The sequence below is a fragment of the Oncorhynchus masou genome, unplaced genomic scaffold, assembly GCF_036934945.1.
Source record: "Oncorhynchus masou masou isolate Uvic2021 unplaced genomic scaffold, UVic_Omas_1.1 unplaced_scaffold_5086, whole genome shotgun sequence".
NCBI lineage: Eukaryota > Metazoa > Chordata > Actinopteri > Salmoniformes > Salmonidae > Oncorhynchus > Oncorhynchus masou.
The window spans coordinates 1-22605 of record NW_027011488.1 but is presented as its reverse complement, the minus strand read 5'-3'; the positions used below and the strand labels follow the sequence as shown (position 1 = coordinate 22605).

The 22605-nt window shown below is 41.2% G+C and overlaps 1 gene segment (V, D, J or C); it reads left to right on the top strand.

The window, feature by feature from the left end:
- Positions 1 to 6281: 6281 nt before the first annotated feature.
- LOC135535745 (Ig kappa-b4 chain C region-like) lies at positions 6282 to 7827 on the top strand. The segment is given in 2 exon segments: positions 6282 to 6366; positions 7248 to 7827. Coding segments are annotated over 2 exon segments (402 nt in total).
- The last annotated feature ends 14778 nt before the right edge of the window (positions 7828 to 22605 follow it).

Here is a 22605-nt window from a genome sequence, read left to right as displayed (position 1 = left end):
TTACGTCTGGTTTGTATGATTGCAGACTATAACTCCTAATTCTGGTATAATAACTAATGGTATTTTATATAGTATTCATCACTGTTGCATTGTGTTCATGGTAGACTTCACTGTTAGTGTGAAGACAAAGGGTCTCAGTTATGGTTGTAACTGACTTCATAATCCAACATGGATGATATGTGATGTAAATACTATGAATATGACTTGGCTGTTCTGATCAGATCCATTCCTCAACAATATCAGTATAACATGTATAACTGACACCATATGACTAGCAACTCTAGTTATTTAACCACTTCAATCCCGGACTCCAGTCACCAAGACCCTGAGTAGGGCTGACTGTTCTGGGTAGGACCCCTCAGTGACACAACCCTGTGGAGGGAGGCTGCTGGTTCCTCTGCTTTGACTCTGTTCTGAGATCAGATGTTCTCTGTCTTATTGATCACTGACATGTAGACTAATAGGGGGCTTTGCTTGAGTTCATGTGTCAATCCTCTCCGTGACTGAGATTGAATCGGTGTTAGATTTGATGAGTTCTGTTTTTTTTACTATTAGATACTGTAGGAATGTTTGCTTTGATGCTTTGATGAATAGATGAAAATAAAGATTTCCCTTTGGAACACACATTTCTGTCTCTTTTAATAATTGGACTGCAGTCTTAAATGTTGTTGAATGGTATAGACATACATTAATAAAGTCTGATTCACTATTTCTTTGAAAAATATCAGACCTAGATGTCATTGCTTAGTTATTTATGTTCTCACTTTAAACCACATCATCTTCAAACAGCAAATCAAATCAAATGTTTCTAGTCACATGCACCGAATACAACAGACCTTACATAGAAATGTTTACTTACGAGAGCCCTAACCAACAACACAGCTTTAAAAGTACAGATAAGAGATAAAAGTAACACGTAATTAAAGAGCAGCAGTAAAATAACAATAGTTAGACTATATACAGGGGGAACCGATACAGACCTTCTGCCTATTGGCTGTCTCGTCATTGTCGGTGATCAGGCCTACCAATGTTGTGTCATCGGCAAACTTAATTTATGGTGTTGGCGTCATGCTTGGCCATGCAGTCATGGGTGAACAGGGAGAACAGGAGGTGACTGAGTCGCACCCCTGAGGGGTTCCCGTGTTGAGAATCAGCATTGCAGATGTGTTGTTACCTACCCTTACCACCTGGGGGCTGCCCGTCAGGTTGTCTAGGATCCAGTTGCAAAGCGAAGTGTTTAGTCCCATGGTCCTTAGCTTATTGATGAGCTTTGAGGGCACTATGGTGTAGAAAGATGAGCTGTAGTCAATGAATAGCATTCTCACATAAGCGTTCCTTTTGTCCAGGTGGGAAAGGGCAGTGTGGAGTGGAATAGAGATTGCATCATCTGTGGATCTGTTGGGGCGGTATGCAAATTGGAGTGGCTAGGGTTGCTGGGATGATGGTGTTGATGTGAGCCGTGACCAGCCTTTCAAAGCAATTCATGGCTACAGACGTGAGTGCTATGAGTTGGTAGTCATTTAGGCATGTTACCTTAGTGTTCTTGGGCACAGTCACAATGGTGGTCTGCTTGAAAAATGTTGGTATTACAGACTCAGACATGGAGAGGTTGAAAGTGTCAGTGAAGAGACTTGCCAGTTGGTCAGCGCATGCTCGCAGTACACGTCCTGGTAATCCGTCTGGCCCTGCAGCCTTAAAAATGTTGACCTGTTTAAAGGTCTTACTCACATCGGCTGCAGAGAGCATGATCACACAGCCTTCCATGACAGTTGGTGCTCTCATGCATGTTTCAATGTTATTTGCCTCGAAGCGAGCATAGAAGTAGTTTAGCTCATCTGGTAGGCTCGTGTCACTGTGCAGCTCTCGGCTGTGCTTCCGTTTGTAGTCTGTAATGGTTTGCAAGTCCTGCCACATCCGTCTAGCGTCAGAGCCAGAGTAGTACAATTCGATCTTAGTCCTGTATTGACGCTTTGCCAATTTGATGGTTTGTCAGATGGCATAGCAGGATTTCTTATAAGCTTCCGGGTTAGAGTCCTGCTCCTTGAAAGCGGAAGCTCTAGCCTTTAGCTCAGTGCGAATGTTGCCTGCAATCCATGGTTTCTGGTTGGGGTATGTACGTACGGTCACTGTGGGGATGACGTCATCAATGCACTTATTGATGAAGCCAATGACAGATGTGGTGTACTCCTCAATGCCATCGGAGGAATCGCGGAGCATATTCCAGTCTGTGCTAGAAAACAGTCCTGTTGCTTAGAATCTGCTTCATCTGACCACGTTTTTATTGATCAAGTCACTGGTGCTTCCTGCTTTAATTTTAGCTTGTAAGCAGGAATCAGGAGTATAGAATTATGGTCAGCTTTGCCAAATGGAGGGCGAGGGAGGGTTTTGCATGTGTCTCTGTATGCGGAGTAAAGATGGTCCAGAGGTCTTTTTCCCCTTGTTGCACATTTAACAGGGGAGGTCGAGATACTACCATGGTAACAGATTAACAGGAGAGGTCGAGATACTACCATGTTAACAGATCAACAGGAGAGGTCGAGATACTACAATGTTAACAGATTAACAGGAGAGATCTGGATACTACAATGTTAACAGATTAACAGGAGAGATCTGGATACTACAATGTTAACAGATTAACAGGAGAGTTCTAGATACTACCATGTTAACAGATTAACAGGAGAGGTCTAGATACTACAATGTTAACAGATTAACAGGAGAGTTCTAGATACTACAATGTTAACAGATTAACAGGAGAGTTCTAGATACTACAATGTTAACAGATTAACAGGAGAGGTCTAGATAATACAATGTTAACAGATTAACAGGAGAGGTCTAGATAATACAATGTTAACAGATTAACAGGAGAGGTCTAGATACTACAATGTTAACAGATTAACAGGAGAGGTCTAGATACTACAATGTTAACAGATTAACAGGAGAGGTCTAGATACTACAATGTTAACAGATTAACAGTTAAGATACACAATGTTAACAGATTAACAGGAGAGGTCTAGATACTACAATGTTTACAGATTAACAGGAGAGGTCTAGATACTACAATGTTAACAGATTAGCAGGAGAGGTCTAGATAATACAATGTTAACAGATTAACAGGAGAGGTCTAGATACTACAATGTTAACAGATTAACAGGAGAGGTCTAGATACTACAATGTTAACAGACTAACAGGAGATGTCTAGATACTACAATGTTTACAGATTAACAGGAGAGGTCTAGATACTACAATGTTAACAGATTAACAGGAGAGGTCTAGATACTACAATGTTAACAGATTAACAGGAGAGGTCTAGACACACGCAGTAGATGGTACTCCTTATTCATTTTTCTTGGACTGTTTTTGTACCTGCTTGATTTATAGACTCATAAAGACAATAAACTAATGTTATTGAACATTTGATCAATATCTTGGACTCTCAACAATGTGATCACACCTACATTAAGCTAAATTTGTTTTACAAGATCCACATAATATAACCACAGCTTCACGATAGTCATAGTCTTCTCTATCTCCAACCCTCTGGGGACAGTGTGAACATCTGGTAACAGTGCTGCTCTATTCTGGGACAAGCAGAACCACCCAGCCCATGTAAATCTAGGTTTCACTCCCACAGCTACCAGTCTAGTTGTTAGACTGGGACAGATATGAGGGACTGGTTTTAACCTCTTTGGTGGATTCAGGTTAGTTACAGTTACAGATATTATGACAGATCAAATGTATATTATTCAAACATGTTTCATAATGCTTGATGATCACTTCACATGTTTGGTTGTGAGGTTCGTATGGGGATTCAATTGATGGGGCTGATGCTGATGTAACATCACCATTGTTCATTTTTTTACATGTTTGGATCTGACTCTGATTATGAACAGGTAATGTGTGTTTTAAAACTTCATATAACTTTTATAAGTCAACTTCACGACCATGACAATAAACATTCACAAGTGTGAGGAGGATGATGGGGTACTTGTGATCTGAATGATGCTTTGTAAACATACTCAAAGTTGACCTCCTCTACTGATCAGTGTTCCATGTCACTGTCTTCCCCTCAGCAACTGGGATAAGATTACATTATAGACATCATCACTGATATATTTAGTTGAGTGTAATTTAGTTCAGTCAGTGTTCCATGTCAAAGTCTCTTCCCCCTCAGCACCTGCAGTAGGTCCCAGCTGTATCAGTACACTCACTGTGCAGTCTGACTGAGGGAGGTTTTTGTATGGCTCTGTATCACTGTGTGAACACATTACCACTGTGGTAACTCTGACAGTAGTAATCTCCTGCATCTTCAGCCTGGACTCCACTGATGGTCAGAGTGAAGTCACTCCCAGATCCACTGCCACTGAATCTAGATGGAGTCCCAGACTGAAGTGTTGTAGCATGATAAATAAGGAGTTTAGGAGCTCCTCCAGGTTTCTGTTGGTACCAGGCTAAAAAGTAATTGTTGTAAACATTACTGCTGGTTTTACAGTTCAGAGAGACTGTCTGTCCTGGGAGAACAGCTTTCACTACCGGAGTCTGTGTCACAACATACTGTCCTCTGGATTCTGAAAAATATTGTAAAACATTTATAGGAATGGAATGTTACATATAGTAATGAATAGTTCTGAATTTAAATATTAACATTGATATACTGTACATGTATACACTATAGATTAAATTCATTTTCAACAATGCATTCTGAAAATTGTAACCTTGTATGTAGAAGACAAGTGTCCAGATGAAGATGGTGATAAAAGTCATGGTTGTTGTGGGTTCTGTTGTCATGAAGAACAGCTCTCAGTCATGAAGTGTTAAACTCACAGGGATATAAATGCTCTTAGAGCAGCGGAGCAAATTAATTATGCAAATGAATGTTTCAAATCTATTTCAGGTTTCAAGTAGTATCCCATCAGAATACATTTTGAGATTTATTTTATAATAATTAGGTGGGTAATTAAATATGTCTTATTTCAAACAGTTTTATGCCCAAGTGTGAATTGGAATGATTTTTTTTTTGCATATCCCAACTCCCCCTGAGACAACCTCGGAGAGTGGGGTCAAGGCCAGGGTCTGCCGTTGCCAACGGCGACCCTGGAGCAATTAGGGTTAAGTGCCTTGCTCAAGGTCACATCAGCATATTTTTCACCTTGTCGACCCAGATATTTGAACTAGTGACCTTTCAGTTACTGGCCCAACGCTCTAACCGCTAACTACCTGCTGCTCCTTTAATAACATCAAACAGCAACTGTTTTATCTGATAACTAATTTATGGTAACTTTTATGTCACACTACCATTATATTGTTATTCTGATGATGATCAGATATAATGGACTGTCTGTTCACTCATGCTTGGTCTCTCATGTAAGTTCCTCTAATCAGTTAGTGAACACTTCTCTAAACTAAAGCTGGTAGGATTCCTCTGGTAGTGTTGTCTGTCCTCTGTGACTTTACCACCACTGTTAAATCTGAGATCAACATGTTTAATAAAGGATTATACAACATGGATCACTATCACTACTGCTGCTGCTGTTGTCTTTCATATGGACAATATGGAGGAATATTAGCAACACTGATCTAATGCTGGACTGTACCTCCAGACTAGGAGAACACTTGATACACAGAGGAAGGAAAAATACTACTATCTGGATTTAAGATACAATTCATATTTGTATTATCTAGAAACAGCTAATATGAAGTGTTAGTTCTACCTGGAAGACGTTAAAGTGTATTATTGTTGATTATGATTCTGTATGAGTGATCTTCACTGTAACAGCTGCAGCAACACAACACAGAGAGGTTTTCGTACCAGCAGTAATAGTGATTTTATCACTGTGGAGGACTTTTGGTAGCGGCACCAGACTTGATGTTGGAAGTAAGTAAAGTCCAAATTAACTATTTATTCACCTTTTTATGTCGTGTTTCAATATATCTATACATTTTGCCTGGATGAACTTTTTTAGATGATTGGAACAAAATACACAAGGCCTACACATACTATGGCCAATTTGAATATGAATGTCATTACATCTCATTAAATCTGACCTGACTTTAAACTATGAAGTGATTAGCCTACATTTTAGATTAGTTGTATGAATAAACATGCTGCACCTACAGTAGTAGGAGATGTACAAGAAAAAGTCAGGTTTGGTCCATGTTAAGGAAATCAACATGAAAAACACTTTATTTCTAATTGAGTAGAATAATTCATTTCTGAAATGTATTCATACTATTGTAGAGTTAATTATTTCAACCACAGTCTAAAGAAATGAAGAGTGCCAAACATGCAGGAGGTTTTTGTACCAGCAGTAATAGTGATTGTATCACTGTGGTACACTTTTGGTAGCGGCACCAGACTCGATGTTGGAAGTAAGTAATACGCTCTTTGATATTTATTTCTGATGATTTTTGGGGGTATTTTCCTTTGTGAAACTTTGTCTATATGAAAATATTGCGATTTTTCATATTTTCCTTCCTAAAATATATATATATTTTTATTACTTTTGACTAAGCCTTCATTCAAATGAAATGTTATTTAATTAACATGTTCAAATGTAGGTGTTTATTTAAATGTGTGGTTTGATGGATTGCAGAGGATAGTTCCAGTATGATAACTATTTAATAATATGGAATATAGTTGTTGCATTGTGTATTACTGTCTGTGTGCGATTCTTTATTTATATTTTTATTATCTTTAACTCAAATAATTTTTGGTTAAATGTAGATTTTGAATGAGCCTTCTTTCAAATAAATATTTATTGAATCAAAATGATAAATTGTAGGTTTATTTGAATGTCTGATATGTAAAATTGCATAGTATTACACCTAATTCTGGTATAAAAACTAATAGTATTGTTTATAGTATTCATCATTGTTGCATTGTATTCATGGTAAACTTCACTGTTAGTGTGAAGACAAAGACAAAGAGTATGAGTAGGTTGTTCTGATCAGATCCATTCCTAAACAATATCTGTATAACATGTATAACTGACACCATATGACTAGTAACTCTAGTTATTTTAACACGTTATACTTGTTTGGTTCATAAATCTGCATTGTATCATATTACTTTAGTGTTTTCTCCACATCTTTTAAATAATCCAACTTCTACATTCATATTTAGAGGACATTTCCAATTCACTTTATTTGGTTGTGGACTTTAATGGAGATAATCTCTTGGTGTTGCTGTACTTGTTGTAATTTCTTAGTTGATGTATTAGTTGATGTATTCTGTATTCTGTTTGTTCCAGGTAACAGTGCCCCCACCCTCACCGTCCTGCCCCCCTCTAGTGAGGAGCTGTCCAGTACAACAACAGCCACACTGACATGTCTGGCCAACAAGGGCTTCCCCTCAGACTGGACCATAAGATGGAAACTGGACGGGACCAGCCAGAAGCAGGAGGCCAGTTCTAGTGTCCTGGAGAAGGATGGCCTGTACAGCTGGAGCAGCACCCTGACTCTCACTGGCCAGGAGTGGACCCAGGCCAGAGAGGTGACCTGTGAAGCCCAGCAGAATTCCCAGACTCCAGTCACCAAGACCTTGAGGAGGGCTGACTGTTCTTGGTAGGACCCCTCAGTCACACACCCCTGTTGGAGAGAGGCTGCTGGTTCCTCTGCTTTGATTCTGTTCTGAGATCAGATGTTCTCTGTCTTTTGATCACTGACATGTCGAGTAACAGGGGGCTTTGCTTGAGGTCATGTGTCAATCCTCTCTGTAGACTGAGATTCAATCGGTGTTAGATTTGATGAGTTCTGTTTTGTTACTATTAGATACTGTAAGAATGTTTGCTTTGATGCTTTGATGAATAGATGAAAATAAAGATTTCCCTTTGGAACACATATTTCTGTTGTCTCTTTTAATAATTAGACTGCAGTCTTAAATGTTGTTTAATGGTATAGACATACAGTAATTGTTAGAGGAATTCTAAATTCATATATGTTTTGTAGCCAAAACCAAATTCACACTCTATCTATTTCATAATAAGTTGTAAGTTTATCATTTTTGCATGAAATAGATCGAGACCAGTCTTAAAAACAAGTTCAGCATTTATTCTTGATGAGTACTGACCCAAAATACAAAGAACAGGTATTTTAAAGAGAAGATAAAAATGACGTCATCAGTTCTCACACTCTCTCCGATCCACACGATAGCGCAGTGTCTTCAGGTCTGGAGATTGTCTCCTACTCCCCTGATAAAGCAAACATTCCAATCTGTCTAAAAGACCTCCACTAATGGAACATCAAAGAACATTTTTATCTTTCTGAAAAGATATAGCCTCCTTCTCCCTCAAGGTACAGACAATTAATTCATTTTACCTACAATTTCAGTCCTCCTTTAACCAAAAACCCATACATTTCATACCATAACATAATAGTATTAAAACTTAATGGGTCTAATAAAAATGCATACGTAATTAATCATTTCAACTATAATTTCCTCCAACAGTAATCAAGCCTGATTCACAGTTTCTTTGAAAACTATCAGACCGAAATGTCATTGCTAAGTTATTTATGTTCTCACTTGAAACCACATCCTCTTCAACCAGCAAATCAAATGAAAACAAATGTTACTAATCACATGCGCCGAATACAACAGATGTGGACCTTACAGAGAAATGCTTACTTACGAGAGCCCTAACCAAACACAGCTTAAAAAAATACGTATGAGAATAAGAGATAAAAGTAACAAGTAATTAAAGAGCAGCAGTAAAACAACAATAGCGAGACTATATACATGGGGGAACCGATACAGAGTCAATGTGCGGTGGCACCGGTTCGTTGAGGTAGTATGTACATGTAGTTAGAGTTATTAAAGTGACTATGCATAGATGACAACAGAGAGTAGCGGTGGTGTGAAGAGGGGGAGAGGGGGGGAAATGCAAATAGTCTGGGTAGCCATTTGACTAGATGTTCAGGAGTCTTATGGCTTGGGGGTAGAATCTGTTAAGAAGCCTCTTGGACTTGGCGCTCCGGTACTGCTTGCCATGCTTTAGCAGAGAGAGCAGTCTATGACTAGGGTGGTGTTTAGTCCCATGGTTCTTAGCTTATTGATGAGCTTTGAGGGCACAATGGTGTTGAAAGCTGAGCTGTAGTCAATGAATAGAATTCTCACATAGGTGTTCCTTTTGTCCAGGTGGGAAAGGGCAGTGTGGAGAGCAATAGAGATTGTACCATCTGTGGATCTGTTGGGGCGGTATGCAAATTGGAGTGGGTCTAGGGTTGCTGGGATGATGGTGTAGATGTGAGCCATGACCAGCCTTTCAAAGCACTTCATGGCTACAGATGTGAGTGCTTCGGGTTGGTAGGCAGTGTTCTTTGGCACAGGCACTATGGTGGTCTGCTTGAAACATGTTGGTATTACAGACTCAGACAGGGAGAGGTTGAAAGTGTCAGTGAAGAGACTTGCCAGTTGGTCAGAGCATGCTTGCAGTACACGTCCTGGTAATCTGTCTGGCCCTGCGGCCTTAAAAATGTTGACCTGTTTAAAGGTCTTACTCACATCGGCTGCAGAGAGCATGATCACACAGTCTTCCATGACAGTTGGTGCTCTCATGCATGTTTCAATGTTATTTGCCTCGAAGCGAGCATAGAAGTAGTTTAGCTCATCTGGTAGGCTCGTGTCACTGTGCAGCTCTCGGCTGTGCTTCCGTTTGTAGTCTGTAATGGTTTGCAAGTCCTGCCACATCCGATGAGCGTGAGAGCCAGTGTAGTACGATTCGATCTTATTCCTGTATTAACGCTTTGCCTGTTTGATTGTTTGTCGGATAGCATAGCGGGATTTTTTTAAAGCTTCCGGGTTAGAGACCCGCTCCTTGAAAGCGACAGCTCAAGCCTTTAGCTCAGTGCGGATGCTGTCTTGTAATCCATGGCTTCTGGTAGGGATATGTATATTTTTTATTTTTTTCACCTTCATTTAACCAGGTAGGCTAGCTGAGAACATGTTCTCATTTGCAACTGCGACCTGGCCAAGATAAAGGATAGCAATTCGACACAATCAACAACACAGAGTTAGAACAAAAGAACAAAAGAAAATAAAAGTCTATATACAGTGAGTGCAAATGAGGTAAGATAATAAATAGGCCATGGTGGTGAAGTACTTACAATATAGCAATTAAAACACTGGAATGGTAGATGTGCAGAAGATGAATGTGCAAGTAGAGATACTGGGGTGCAAAGGACCAAGATAAATAAATAAATACTGTATGGGGATGAGGTGGGTAGATAGAAAAGCTCTTTACAGATGGGCTATGTACAGGTGCAGTGATCTGTGAGCTGCTCTGACAGCTGGTGCTTAAAACTAGTGAGGGAGATATGAGTCTCCAGCTTCAGAGATTGAGGCAGTTCGTTCCAGTCATTGGCAGCAGAGAACTGGAAGGAAAGACGACCAAAGGAGGAATTGGCTTTGGGGGTGACCAGTGAGATATATCTGCTGGAGCGCTTGCCACGAGTGGGTGCTGCTATGGTGACCAGTGAGCTGAGATAAGGTGGGGCTTTACCTAGCAAAGAGTTGTAGATAACCTGTAGCCAGTGGGTTTGGTGACGAGTACGGAGCGAGGGTCAACCAACGAGAGCGTACAGGGCGCAATGGTGGGTAGTGTATGGGGCTTTGGTGACAAAACGGATGGCACTGTGATAGACTGCATCCAGTTTGTTGAGTACAGTGTTGGAGGCAATTTTATAGATGACATCACCGAAGTCGAGGATCGGTAGGATGGTCAGTTTTACGAGGGTATGTTTGGCAGCATGAGTGAAGGATGCTTTGTTGTGATATAGGAAGCCAATTCTAGATTTAATTTTGGATTGGAGATGCTTAATGTGAGTCTGGAAGGAGAGTTTACAGTCTAACCAGACACCAGTATGTACATATGGTCACTGTGGGGAAGACGTCATCGATGCACTTATTGATGAAGCCAATGACTGATGTGGTGTACTCCTCAATGCAATTGGAGGAATCCCAGAACATATTCCAGTCTGTGCTTGAAAAACAGTCCTGTAGCTTAGAATCTGACCACTTTTTTATTGATCAAGTCACTGGTGCTTCCTGCTTTAATTTTAGCTCGTAAGCAGGAATCAGGAGGATTGAATTATGGTCAGATTTGCAAAATGGAGGGCAAGGGAGAGCTTTGTATGCGTCTCTGTGTGTGTAGTATACAGTGGGGCAAAAAAGTATTTAGTCAGCCACCAATTGTGCAAGTTCTCCCACTTAAAAAGATGCGAGAGGCCTGTAATTTTCATCATAGGTACACTTCAACTATGACAGACAAAATGAGGGGAAAAAACCCAGAAAATCACATTGTAGGATTTTTAATGAATTTATTTGCATATTATGGTGGACAATAAGTATTTGAAACCAAATAGAACTTTTTGGTAAAAACTCAACTCGTCGTGTTTGGAGGACAAAGAAAAAGAAAGGACAAAGTTGCATCCAAAGAAGACCATACCCACTGTGAAGCATGGGGTGGAAACATCATGCTTTGGGGCTGTTTTTCTGCAAAGGGAACAGGACGACTGATCCGTGTAAAGGAAAGAATGAATGGAGCCATGTATCGTGAGATTTTGAGTGAAAACCTACTTCCATCAGCAAGGGCATTGAAGATGAAACGTGGCTGGGTCTTTCAGCACAACAATAATCCCAAACACACCGCCCGGGCAACAAAGGAGTGGCTTCGTAAGAAGCATTTCAAGGTCCTGGAGTGGCCTAGCCTGTCTCCAGATCTCAACCCCATAGAAAATCTTTGGAGGGAGTTGAAAGTCCGTGTAGCCCAGCAACAGCCCCAAAACATCACTGCTCTAGAGGAGATCTGCATGGAGGAATGGGCCAAAATACCAGCAACAGTGTGTGAAAACCTTGTGAAGACTTACAGAAAACGTTTGACCTCTGTCATTGCCAACAAAGGGTATATAACAAAGTATTGAGATAAACTTTTGTTATTGACCAAATACTTATTTTCCACCATAATTTGCAAATAAATTAATTAAAAATCCTACAATGTGATGTTCTGGATTTTTATTTCTCATTTTGTCTGTCATAGTTGAAGTGGACCTATGATGAACATTACGGGCCTCTCATCTTTTTAAGTGGGAGAACTTGCACAATTGTTGGCTGACAAAATACTTTTTTGCCCCACGGTATGTGGTCCAGAGTTCTTTTTCCTCTTGTTGCACATTTAACAGGAGAGGTCTAGATACTACAATGTTAACAGATTAACAGGAGAGGTACAGATACTACAATGTTAACAGTTTAACAGGAGAGGTCTACATACTACAATGTTAGGAGTTTAACAACAGGAGAGGTCTACATACTACAATGTTAGCAGTTTACCAACAGGAGAGGTCTAGATACTACAATGTTAACAGTTTAACAGGAGAGGTCAAGATACTAACTACAATGTTAACAGTTTAACAGGAGAGGTCTAGATAATACAATGTTAACAGTTTAACAGGAGAGGTCTAGATACTACAATCTTTACAGTTTAACAGGAGAGGTCAAGATACTACAATGTTAACAGATTAACAGGAGAGGTCTAGATACTACAATGTTAACAGATTAACAGGAGAGGTCTAGATACTACAATGTTAACAGATTAACAGGAGAGGTCTACATACTACCATGTTAACAGTTTAACAGTAGAGGTCTAGATACAACAATGTTAACAGATTAACAGGAGAGGTCTAGATACTACAATGTCAACAGATTAACAGGAGAGGTCTAGATACTACAATGTTAACAGGAGAGGTCTAGATAATACAATGTTAACAGGAGAGGTCTAGATACTACAATGTTAACAGATTAACAGGAGAGGTCTAGATACTACAATGTTAACAGGAGAGGTCTAGATAATACAATGTTAACAGGAGAGGTCTAGATAATACAATGTTAACAGATTAACAGGAGAGGTCTAGATGATACAATGTTAACAGATTAACAGGAGAGGTCTAGATAATACAATGTTAACAGATTAACAGGAGAGGTCTAGATAATACAATGTTAACAGATTAACAGGAGAGGTCTAGATAATACAATGTTAACAGATTAAAAGGAGAGGTCTAGATAATACAATGTTAACAGATTAACAGGAGAGGTCTAGATACTACAATGTTAACAGGAGAGGTCTAGATAATACAATGTTAACAGGAGAGGTCTAGATACTACAATGTTAACAGATTAACAGGAGAGATCTACATACTACAATGTTAACAGGAGAGGTCCAGATAATACAATGTTAACAGGAGAGGTGTAGATACTACAATGTTAACAGTTTAACAGGAGAGGTCTAGATACTACAATGTTAACAGATTAACAGGAGAGGTCTACATACTACCATGTTAACAGTTTAACAGGAGAGGTCTAGATACTACAATGTTAACAGATTAAAAGGAGAGGTCTAGATACTATAATATTAACAGATTAACAGGAGAGGTCTAGATACTACAATGTTAACAGATTAACAGGAGAGGTCTAGATACTACAATGTTAACAGATTAACAGGAGAGGTCAAGATACTACAATGTTAACAGATTAACAGGAGAGGTCTAGATACTATAATGTTAACAGGTTAACAGGAGAGATCTGGATACTACAATGTTTACAGATTAACAGGAGAGGTCTAGATACTACAATGTTAACAGTTTAACAGGAGAGGTCTAGATACTATAATGTTAACAGGTTAACAGGAGAGGTCTACATACTACAATGTTAACAGATTAACAGGAGAGGTCTAGATACTACAATGTTAACAGTTTAACAGGAGAGGTCTCGATACTACAATGTTAACAGATTAACAGGAGAGGTCTAGATACTACAATGTTAACAGATTAACAGGAGAGGTCAAGATACTACAATGTTAACAGATTAACAGGAGAGGTCTAGATACTATAATGTTAACAGGTTAACAGGAGAGATCTGTTTACAGATACTCTAGATACAAATGTTTACAGATTAACAGGAGAGAGGTCTAGATAACAGATACAATGTTAACAGTTTAACAGGAGAGGTCTAGATACTACAATGTTAACAGATGTCTAAGATCTAGGTTAACAGGAGAGGTCTAGATACTACAATGTTAACAGATTAACAGGAGAGGTCTAGATACTACAATGTTAACAGACTAACAGGAGAGGTCTAGATACTACAATGTTAACACTTAACAGAGAGTCTAGATACTACAATGTTAACAGATTAACAGGAGAGGTCTAGATACTACAATGTTAACAGTTTAACAATGGAAACAGGTCTAGATACTACAATGTTAACAGATTAACAGGAGAGGTCTAGATACTACAATGTTAACAGATTAACAGGAGAGGTCTAGATACTACAATGTTAACAGATTAACAGGAGAGGTCTAGATACTACAATGTTAACAGATTAACAGGAGAGGTCTAGATACTACAATGTTAACAGATTAACAGGAGAGGTCTAGATACTACAATGTTAACAGATTAACAGGAGAGATCTATATACTACAATGTCAACAGATTAACAGGAGAGGTCTAGATACTACAATGTTAACAGATTAACAGGAGAGGTCTAGATACTACAATGTTAACAGATTAACAGGAGAGGTCTAGATACTACAATGTTAACAGATTAACAGGAGAGGTCTAGATAATACAATGTTAACAGATTAACAGGAGAGGTCTAGATGATACAATGTTAACAGATTAACAGGAGAGGTCTAGATAATACAATGTTAACAGATTAACAGGAGAGGTCTAGATACTACAATGTTAACAGGAGAGGTCTAGATAATACAATGTTAACAGGAGAGGTCTAGATAATACAATGTTAACAGGAGAGGTCTAGATACTACAATGTTAACAGATTAACAGGAGAGGTCTAGATAATACAATGTTAACAGATTAACAGGAGAGGTCTAGATAATACAATGTTAACAGATTAACAGGAGAGGTCTAGATAATACAATGTTAACAGATTAACAGGAGAGGTCTAGATACTACAATGTTAACATGAGAGGTCTAGATAATACAATGTTAACAGATTAACAGGAGAGGTCTAGATACTACAATGTTAACAGGAGAGGTCTAGATAATACAATGTTAACAGGAGAGGTCTAGATACTACAATGAATAAAAAGGGCATAAATACAATGCTATTATTGGCTATTGGTTGTTTTTTAGTAAGACAAAACTATAATGATTAAAAGTCATATATCATGTAACTTCTGAACATATATCACTTTACCTGATTATTAGTGCTATGGTAACATATTGATATCCATGGAAACCAGTCAGTTTCCACCTTCCAGTGATCATTGGCACGGCCAGCCCGCTCATTAGGCAGGATTAGGTGGCCGCCTATGGCGTTAGATTGACGAGGGCGGCATTTTCTGAGCTAAACTGACCAAGACACACATACAGCAACACATAAAACCTCCCATAATTCTGCCCAAAAACAATGATCATTTCTCTCAGCCAGTGGCATATGGGCTTTTTAGGTGAGCGCCGATGCAGCCCTATGATAAGCAGTGCCCACTTTGACAAAGGCAGGGGCGCAAAACATTTTGCTTGTCCATTCCCAGTGCGCCTCTCCAGGGTGCTGTTGGAGAGACACATCGCATCATGCAGGTTTCTCTGATCAATTCCTCTATTTATTTCACCTTTATTTAACCAGGTAGGCCAGTTGAGAACAAGTTCTCATTTACAACTGCGACCTGGCCAAGATAAAGCAAAGCAGTGCGACAAAAACAACAACACAGAGTTACACATAAACAATCGTACAGTAAATAACACAAAAGAAAATAAAAATAGAAAGATCTATGTACAGTGTGTGCAAATGTAGAAGAGTAGGAAGGTAGGCAATAAATAGGCCCGAGAGGCGATAATTACAATTTAGCATTAATACTGGAGAGATAGATGTGCAGATGATGATGTGCAAGAATAGATACTGGGGTGCAAAAGAGCAAGAGGGTAAGTAATAATATGGGGATGAGGTAGTTGGATGGGCTATTTACAGATGGGCTATGTACAGGTGCAGTGATCTGTGAGCTGCTCTGACAGCTGGTGCTTAAAAGTTAGAGAGGGAGATATAAGATTTTTTCAATTCGCTCCAGTCATTGGCAGCAGAGAACTGGAAGGAAAGGCGGCCAAAGCTTTGGGGATGACCCGTGAGATATACTTGTTGGAGTGCGTGCTACGGGTGGGTGTTGTTATGGTGACCAGTGAGCTGAGATAAGGCAGAGCTTTACCTAGCTAAGACTTGTAGATGACCTGGAGCCAGTGGGTCTGGCGACAAATATGCAGCGAGGGCCAACCGACGAGAGCATTCTGGTCGCGGTTATGGGTGGTATATGGGGCTTTGGTGGCATAACGGATGACACTGTGAAAGACTGCATCCAGTTTTCTGAGTAATGATGGAGGCTATTTTGTAAATGACATTGCTGAAGCTGAGGATCGGTAGGATAGTCAGTTTGGCAGTGTATGTGTATGTTTGGCAGTGTGCGTGAAGGAGGCGTTGTTGTGAAATAGGAAGCCGATTCTGGATTTAATTTTGGATTGGAGATGTTCAATATGAGTCTGGAAGGAGAGTTTACAGTCCAGCCATGCACCTAGGTATTTGTAGTTGTCCACATATTCTAATTCAGAACTGTCCAGAGTAGTGATGCTAGTCGTGCGGGCGGGTGCGGGCAGCAATCGTCGGTTGAAGAGCATGCATTTAGTTTTACGAGCAGTTGGAGGCCATGGAAGGAGTGTTGTATGGCATTGAAGCTTGTTTGGAGGTTTGTTCACACAGTGTCCAAATAAGGGCCAGATGTATACAGAATGGTGTCATCTGCGTAGAGGTGGATCAAGGAATCACCCGCAGCAAGAGCAACATCATTGATATATACAGAGAAAATAGTCGGCCCGAGAATTGAACCCTGTAGCACCCCCATAGAGACTGCCAGAGGTCCGGACAACAGGCCTACCAATTTGACACACTGAACTCTATCTGAGAAGTAGTTGGTGAACCAGGAGAGGCAGTCATTTGAGAAACCAAGGCTGTTGAGTTTGCCGATAAGAATATTTGAATATAGAGATTGACAGAGTCGAAAGCCTTGGCCAGGTCGATGAAGAAGGCTGCACAGTACTGCCTTTTATCGATGGCGGTTATGATATCGTTTAGTACCTTGAGCGCTGCTGAGGTGCATCCGTGACCAGCTCGGAAACCGGATTGCACAGCGGAGAAGGTACGGTGGGATTCGAAATGGTCAGTGTACGTTTGTTAACTTGGTATTCAAAGACTTAAATGCTGCTGACTGACTTAATTTAAAAACATATACATATTATTAAATGTACTACGTAGGCAAGTCAGTTAAGAACAATTATTTATTTACTATGACTCCCAATCACTGCTGTTTGTGATTCAGCCCGGGATCGAACCAGCACCTGTAGTGACGCCTCTAGCATTGAGACGCAGTGCCTTAGACTGCTGCGCCACTCGGTAGCCCATTCTATCTAAAGGGGAGATCTCCAGAGCCGGCTGCCCTCTGGATCTGCCATGGAGTCCCAGACTGAAGTCTTGTAGCAAGGTAAATAAGGAGTTTAGGAGCTCCTCCAGGTTTATGTTGGTACCAGGCTAGGTAGTTATTAGAATACACATTACTGCTGGTTTTACAGTTCAGAGAGATTTGCTGTCCTGGGAGAGCAGCTTCCACTGAAGGAGTTTGAGTCACAACGTACTGTCCTCTGGATTCTGAAAAATATAATAAAAACATTTATATGAATTAAGTATACAGTGCCTTGCGAAAGTATTCGGCCCCCTTGAACTTTGCGACCTTTTGCCACATTTCAGGCTTCAAACATAAAGATTTAAAACTGTATTTTTTTGTGAAGAATCACAACAAGTGGGACACAATCATGAAGTGGAACGACATTTATTGGATATTTCAAACTTTTTTAACAAATCAAAAACTGAAAAATTCTCAGTCTCTCGATGTGCAAAACTGATAGAGACATACCCCAAGCGACTTACAGCTGTAATCGCAGCAAAAGGTGGCGCTACAAAGTATTAACTTAAGGGGGCTGAATAATTTTGCACGCCCAATTTTTCAGTTTTTGATTTGTTAAAAAAGTTTGAAAATCCAATAAATGTTGTTCCACTTCATGATTGTGTCCCACTTGTTGTTGATTCTTCACAAAAAAAATACAGTTTTATATCTTTATGTTTGAAGCCTGAAATATGGCAAAAGTTCGCAAAGTTCAAGGGGGCCGAATACTTTCGCAAGGCACTGTATATGAATGAAGTATTACATTTAGTAACATTGATATACATGTTGATAGTGTCAATTTAATCATTCAAAATATTGTAACCTTGGAAGCAGAAAGCAAGTGTCCAGATGAATATGGTGATAAAAGTCATGGTTGTTGTGGGTTCTGTTGTCATGAAGGACAGATCTCAGTCATGAAGTGTTAAACTCACAGGGATATAAACACTCCCAGAGCACTGAAGCATGTGCTGTCTATGCAAAGTGTCCTTACTATTCAAACATACTTTTTGGTGCCACAGGGATACTGTCGTTGAAGGGATCTGTGTGAACAGCAGCATTTTAATGGTTGAGGCTGATTGTCCAGCCAGTCATGGCCTTGAATGGTAAACAAGCCTCATCTGGGCTCAATCAAAGGCTGGGAATGTTCTGGAAGATTCTAGCCAGGCGTGGCAGGAGAGAGGTTATAACTTGACACAACCTTAGATCGTTTAAGTGGGTTTATAATCATGTTATATTATCTCAAATCAAAGTGTCTTATATGTAATAATAAACTGGGTGTTTTGAGCCCTGAACGATGACTGGCTGACAGCCGTGGTCTATGAAACCGTGTACCATGGGTATGAAAACAACTTTTATTTATACTGCTCTAATTATGTTGGTAACCAGTTTATAATATAAATAAAGAACCTTGGGTGTTTGTGATATATGGCCAATGTACCTGTCTAAGGGCTGTGTCCAGACACACCGTGTTGCGTTGTGCTTAAGAACAGCCTTTGGCAATGGTATATTGGCCATATATAACACCTCCTCTGGCTTTTTCACTGAAATACTCATCCTGGACAGTCAGATGTTATTAATAAATGCGTCTCCTTGGGCCGGCTTACATGGCACCAGCCTTGCGCTCGGTGTCTCCGGTTCGCCTACATAGCCCAGTGCGGGCTATTCCACCTCGCCGCACTGGCAGGGCGACCGAGAGTATTCAACCGGGTAAGGTTGGGCAGGCTCGGTGCTCAAGAGCTCCAGTACGCCTGCACGGTCCGGTCTATCCAGTACCACCTCCACACCCCAGCCATCCGGTAGCAGCTCCCCGCACCAGGCTTCCTGTGCGTGTCTTCGGCCCAATACCACCAGTGCCAGCACCACGCATCAGGCCTACAGTGCGCCTCGCCTCTCCTGCGCTGTCGGAGCCTTTCTTCTCTCCTGCGCTGTCAGAGTCTCCCGCCTGTTCAGCGCTTCTAGAGCCTTCCTCCTCTACAGCGCTGCTGGAGTCTCCTGTCTGTTCAGCGCTATCAGAGCTTTTCTCCTCTCCTGCGCTACCGGAGTCTCCCGCCTGTTCAGTGCTTCTAGAGCCTTCCTCCTCTACAGCGCTGCCGGAGCCTCCTGCCTGTTCGGAGCAGCCTGAGCTGCCAGTCTGCATGGAGCAGCTAGAGCTGCTAGTCTGCATGGAGCAGCCAGAGCTGTCAGTCTGCATGGAGCAGCCAGAGCTGTCAGTCTGCTTGGAGCAGCCAGAGCTGCCAGTCTGCATGGAGCTGCCAGTCTGCATGGAGCTGCCAGTCTGCAAGGAGCTGCCAGTCTGCAAGGAGCTGCCAGTCTGCAAGGAGCAGTCAGTCTGCAAGGAGCTGTCAGTCTGCAAGGAGCTGTCAGTCTGCAAGGAGTTGCCAGTCTGCAAGGAGCTACCAGAGCTGTTAGTCTACATAGAGCAGCCAGAGCTGTCAGTCTGCATAGAGCAGCCAGAGCTGTCAGTCTGCAAGAAGCCGCCAGAGCTGTCAATCTGCATGGAGCAGCCAGAACCGCCAGTCAGCATGGAGCAGCCAGAGCTGTCAGTCAGCATGAAGCAGCCAGAGCCGTCAGTCTGCCAGGATCCGCCAGTCAGCCAGACTCTTCCAGATCTGGCAGTCAGCCAGACTCTTCCAGATCTGCCAGTCAGCCAGACTCTTCCAGATCTGCTAGTCAACCAGACTCTTCCAGATCCGCCAGTCAGCCAGGATCTGCCAGAACTGCCAGCCAGCCAGGATCTGCCGGATTCAACTGCCTGGCTGGGCTTCCTCTCAGTGCTGGGCTTCCTCTCAGCGCTGGGCTTCCTCTCAGTGCTGGGCTTCCTATGTCCCAAGCTGCCCCTCTGTCCCGAGCTGCCCCTCTGTCCCGAGCTGCCTCTCTGTCCCGAGCTGCCCCTCGTTCCGGGCTGCCCCTCTGTCCCGAGCTGCCCTTCTGTCCTGAGCTGCCCCTCAGTCCAGTGGGGTTCTGGGTGAGGACTACTAGGCCATGGTCGGCGGCGAGGGTGGATTATCCCAGGACGCGTAGGGGAGGAACTATGACATTAATGGAGTGGGGTCCACGTCCCGAGCCGGAACCGCCACCATGGACAGACACCCACCCGGACCCTCCCTATGGTTTTGAGGTGCGTCCGGGAGTCCGCACCTTAGGGGGGAGTTCTGTCACGCTTTGGTCATTGTATTTTGTGTTTTCGTTATATATTTGTTCAGGCCAGGGTGTGACATGGGTTTATTGTGTTGTCATATTGGGGTTTTTGTAGGCATTTGGGATTGTGGTTGATTAGGGGTGTGTTTAGTTTAGTTTTGGCTGCCTGAGGCGGTTCTCAATCAGAGTCAGGTGATTCTTGTTGTCTCTGATAGGGAACCGTATTTAGGTAGCCTGGGTATCACTGTGTATTTCGTGGGTGATTGTTCCTGTCTCTGTGTTAGTGTTCACCAGACAGGCTGTATAGGTTTTTTCACGTTCCGTTTGTTGTTTTTGTATTTATAAGTTATTTCATGTATCGTCATTTGTTTCATTAAATAACATGAATAACCAACACGCTGCATTTCGGTCCGACTCTCTTTCGACAAACGAAGAACGCCGTTACACTGCTGCTCTCTGGAACTACCACAGTGGTGTGAGGGAGGATGTATGGGTAATGATTAGTGGCTTTATTGTATCTGTTTGAATCATGTTGATTGAATTCTAGCTTTTCAAAACACAAGTCATCTTTACGGGTTTTGATAATTGCACAATATCTCCATTCAGATTGGTTGATGGTTACTTAACAGAGTCAACATGTAGTTAATGTTCAGGAGAAACATTTAGTGATCAGTCATGATGTAAGGTCTTCTAGACATAGCTCTAGTTTGACTCTATTGTTGTTCAGCGCTACTACACACTGTGTCATTGTACTGAATCATCTCCTCCCCTCAGCACCTGCAGTAGGTCCCAGCTGTATCAGTACAGTCACTGTGCAGTCTGGCTGAGGGAGGTTTTAGTACGGCTCTGTATCACTGTGTGAACCACAGAGTGCTACCAGGCCAGTGTAAACTCTGACAGTAGTAATCTCCTGCATCTTCAGCCTGGACTCCACTGATGGTCAGAGTGAAGTCACTCCCAGATCCACTGCCACTGAATCTAGATGGAGTCCCAGACTGAAGTGTTGTAGCACGATAAATAAGGAGTTTAGGAGCTCCTCCAGGTTTCTGTTGGTACCAGGCTAAAAAGTCATTGTTGTAAACATTACTGCTGGTTTTACAGTTCAGAGAGACTGTCTGTCCTGGGAGAATAGCTTTCACTACCGGAGTCTGTGTCACAACATACTGTCCTCTGGATTCTGAAAAATATTGTAAAACATTTATAGGAATGGAATGTTACATATAGTAATGAATAGTTCTGAATTGAAATATTAACATTGATATACTGTACATGTATACACTATAGATTAAATTCATTTTCAACAATGCATTCTGAAAATTGTAACCTTGTATGTAGAAGACAAGTGTCCAGATGAAGATGGTGATAAAAGTCATGGTTGTTGTGGGTTCTGTTGTCATGAAGAACAGCTCTCAGTCATGAAGTGGTAAACTCACAGGGATATAAATGCTCTTAGAGCAGCAGAGCAAATTAATTATGCAAATTAATGTTTCAAATCTATTTCAGGTTTCAAGTAGTATCCCATCAGAATACATTTTGAGATTTATTTTATAAGAATTAGGTGGGTAATTAAATGTGTCTTATTTCACACAGTTTTATGCCCAAGTGTGAATTGGAATGATTTTTTTTTGCATATCCCAACTCCCCCTGAGACAACCTCGGAGAGTGGGGTCAAGGCCAGGGTCTGCCGTTGACAACGGCGACCCTGGAACAATTAGGGTTAAGTGCCTTGCTCAAGGTCACATCAGCATATTTTTCACCTTGTCGACCCAGATATTTGAACTAGTGACGTTTCAGTTACTGGCCCAATGCTCTAACCGCTAACTACCTGCTGCTCCTTTAATAACATCAAACAGCAACTGTTTTATCTGATAACTAATTTATAGTAACTTTTATGTCACACTACCATTATATTGTTATTCTGATGATGATCAGATATAATGGACTGTCTGTTCACTCATGCTTGGTCTCTCATGTAAGTTCC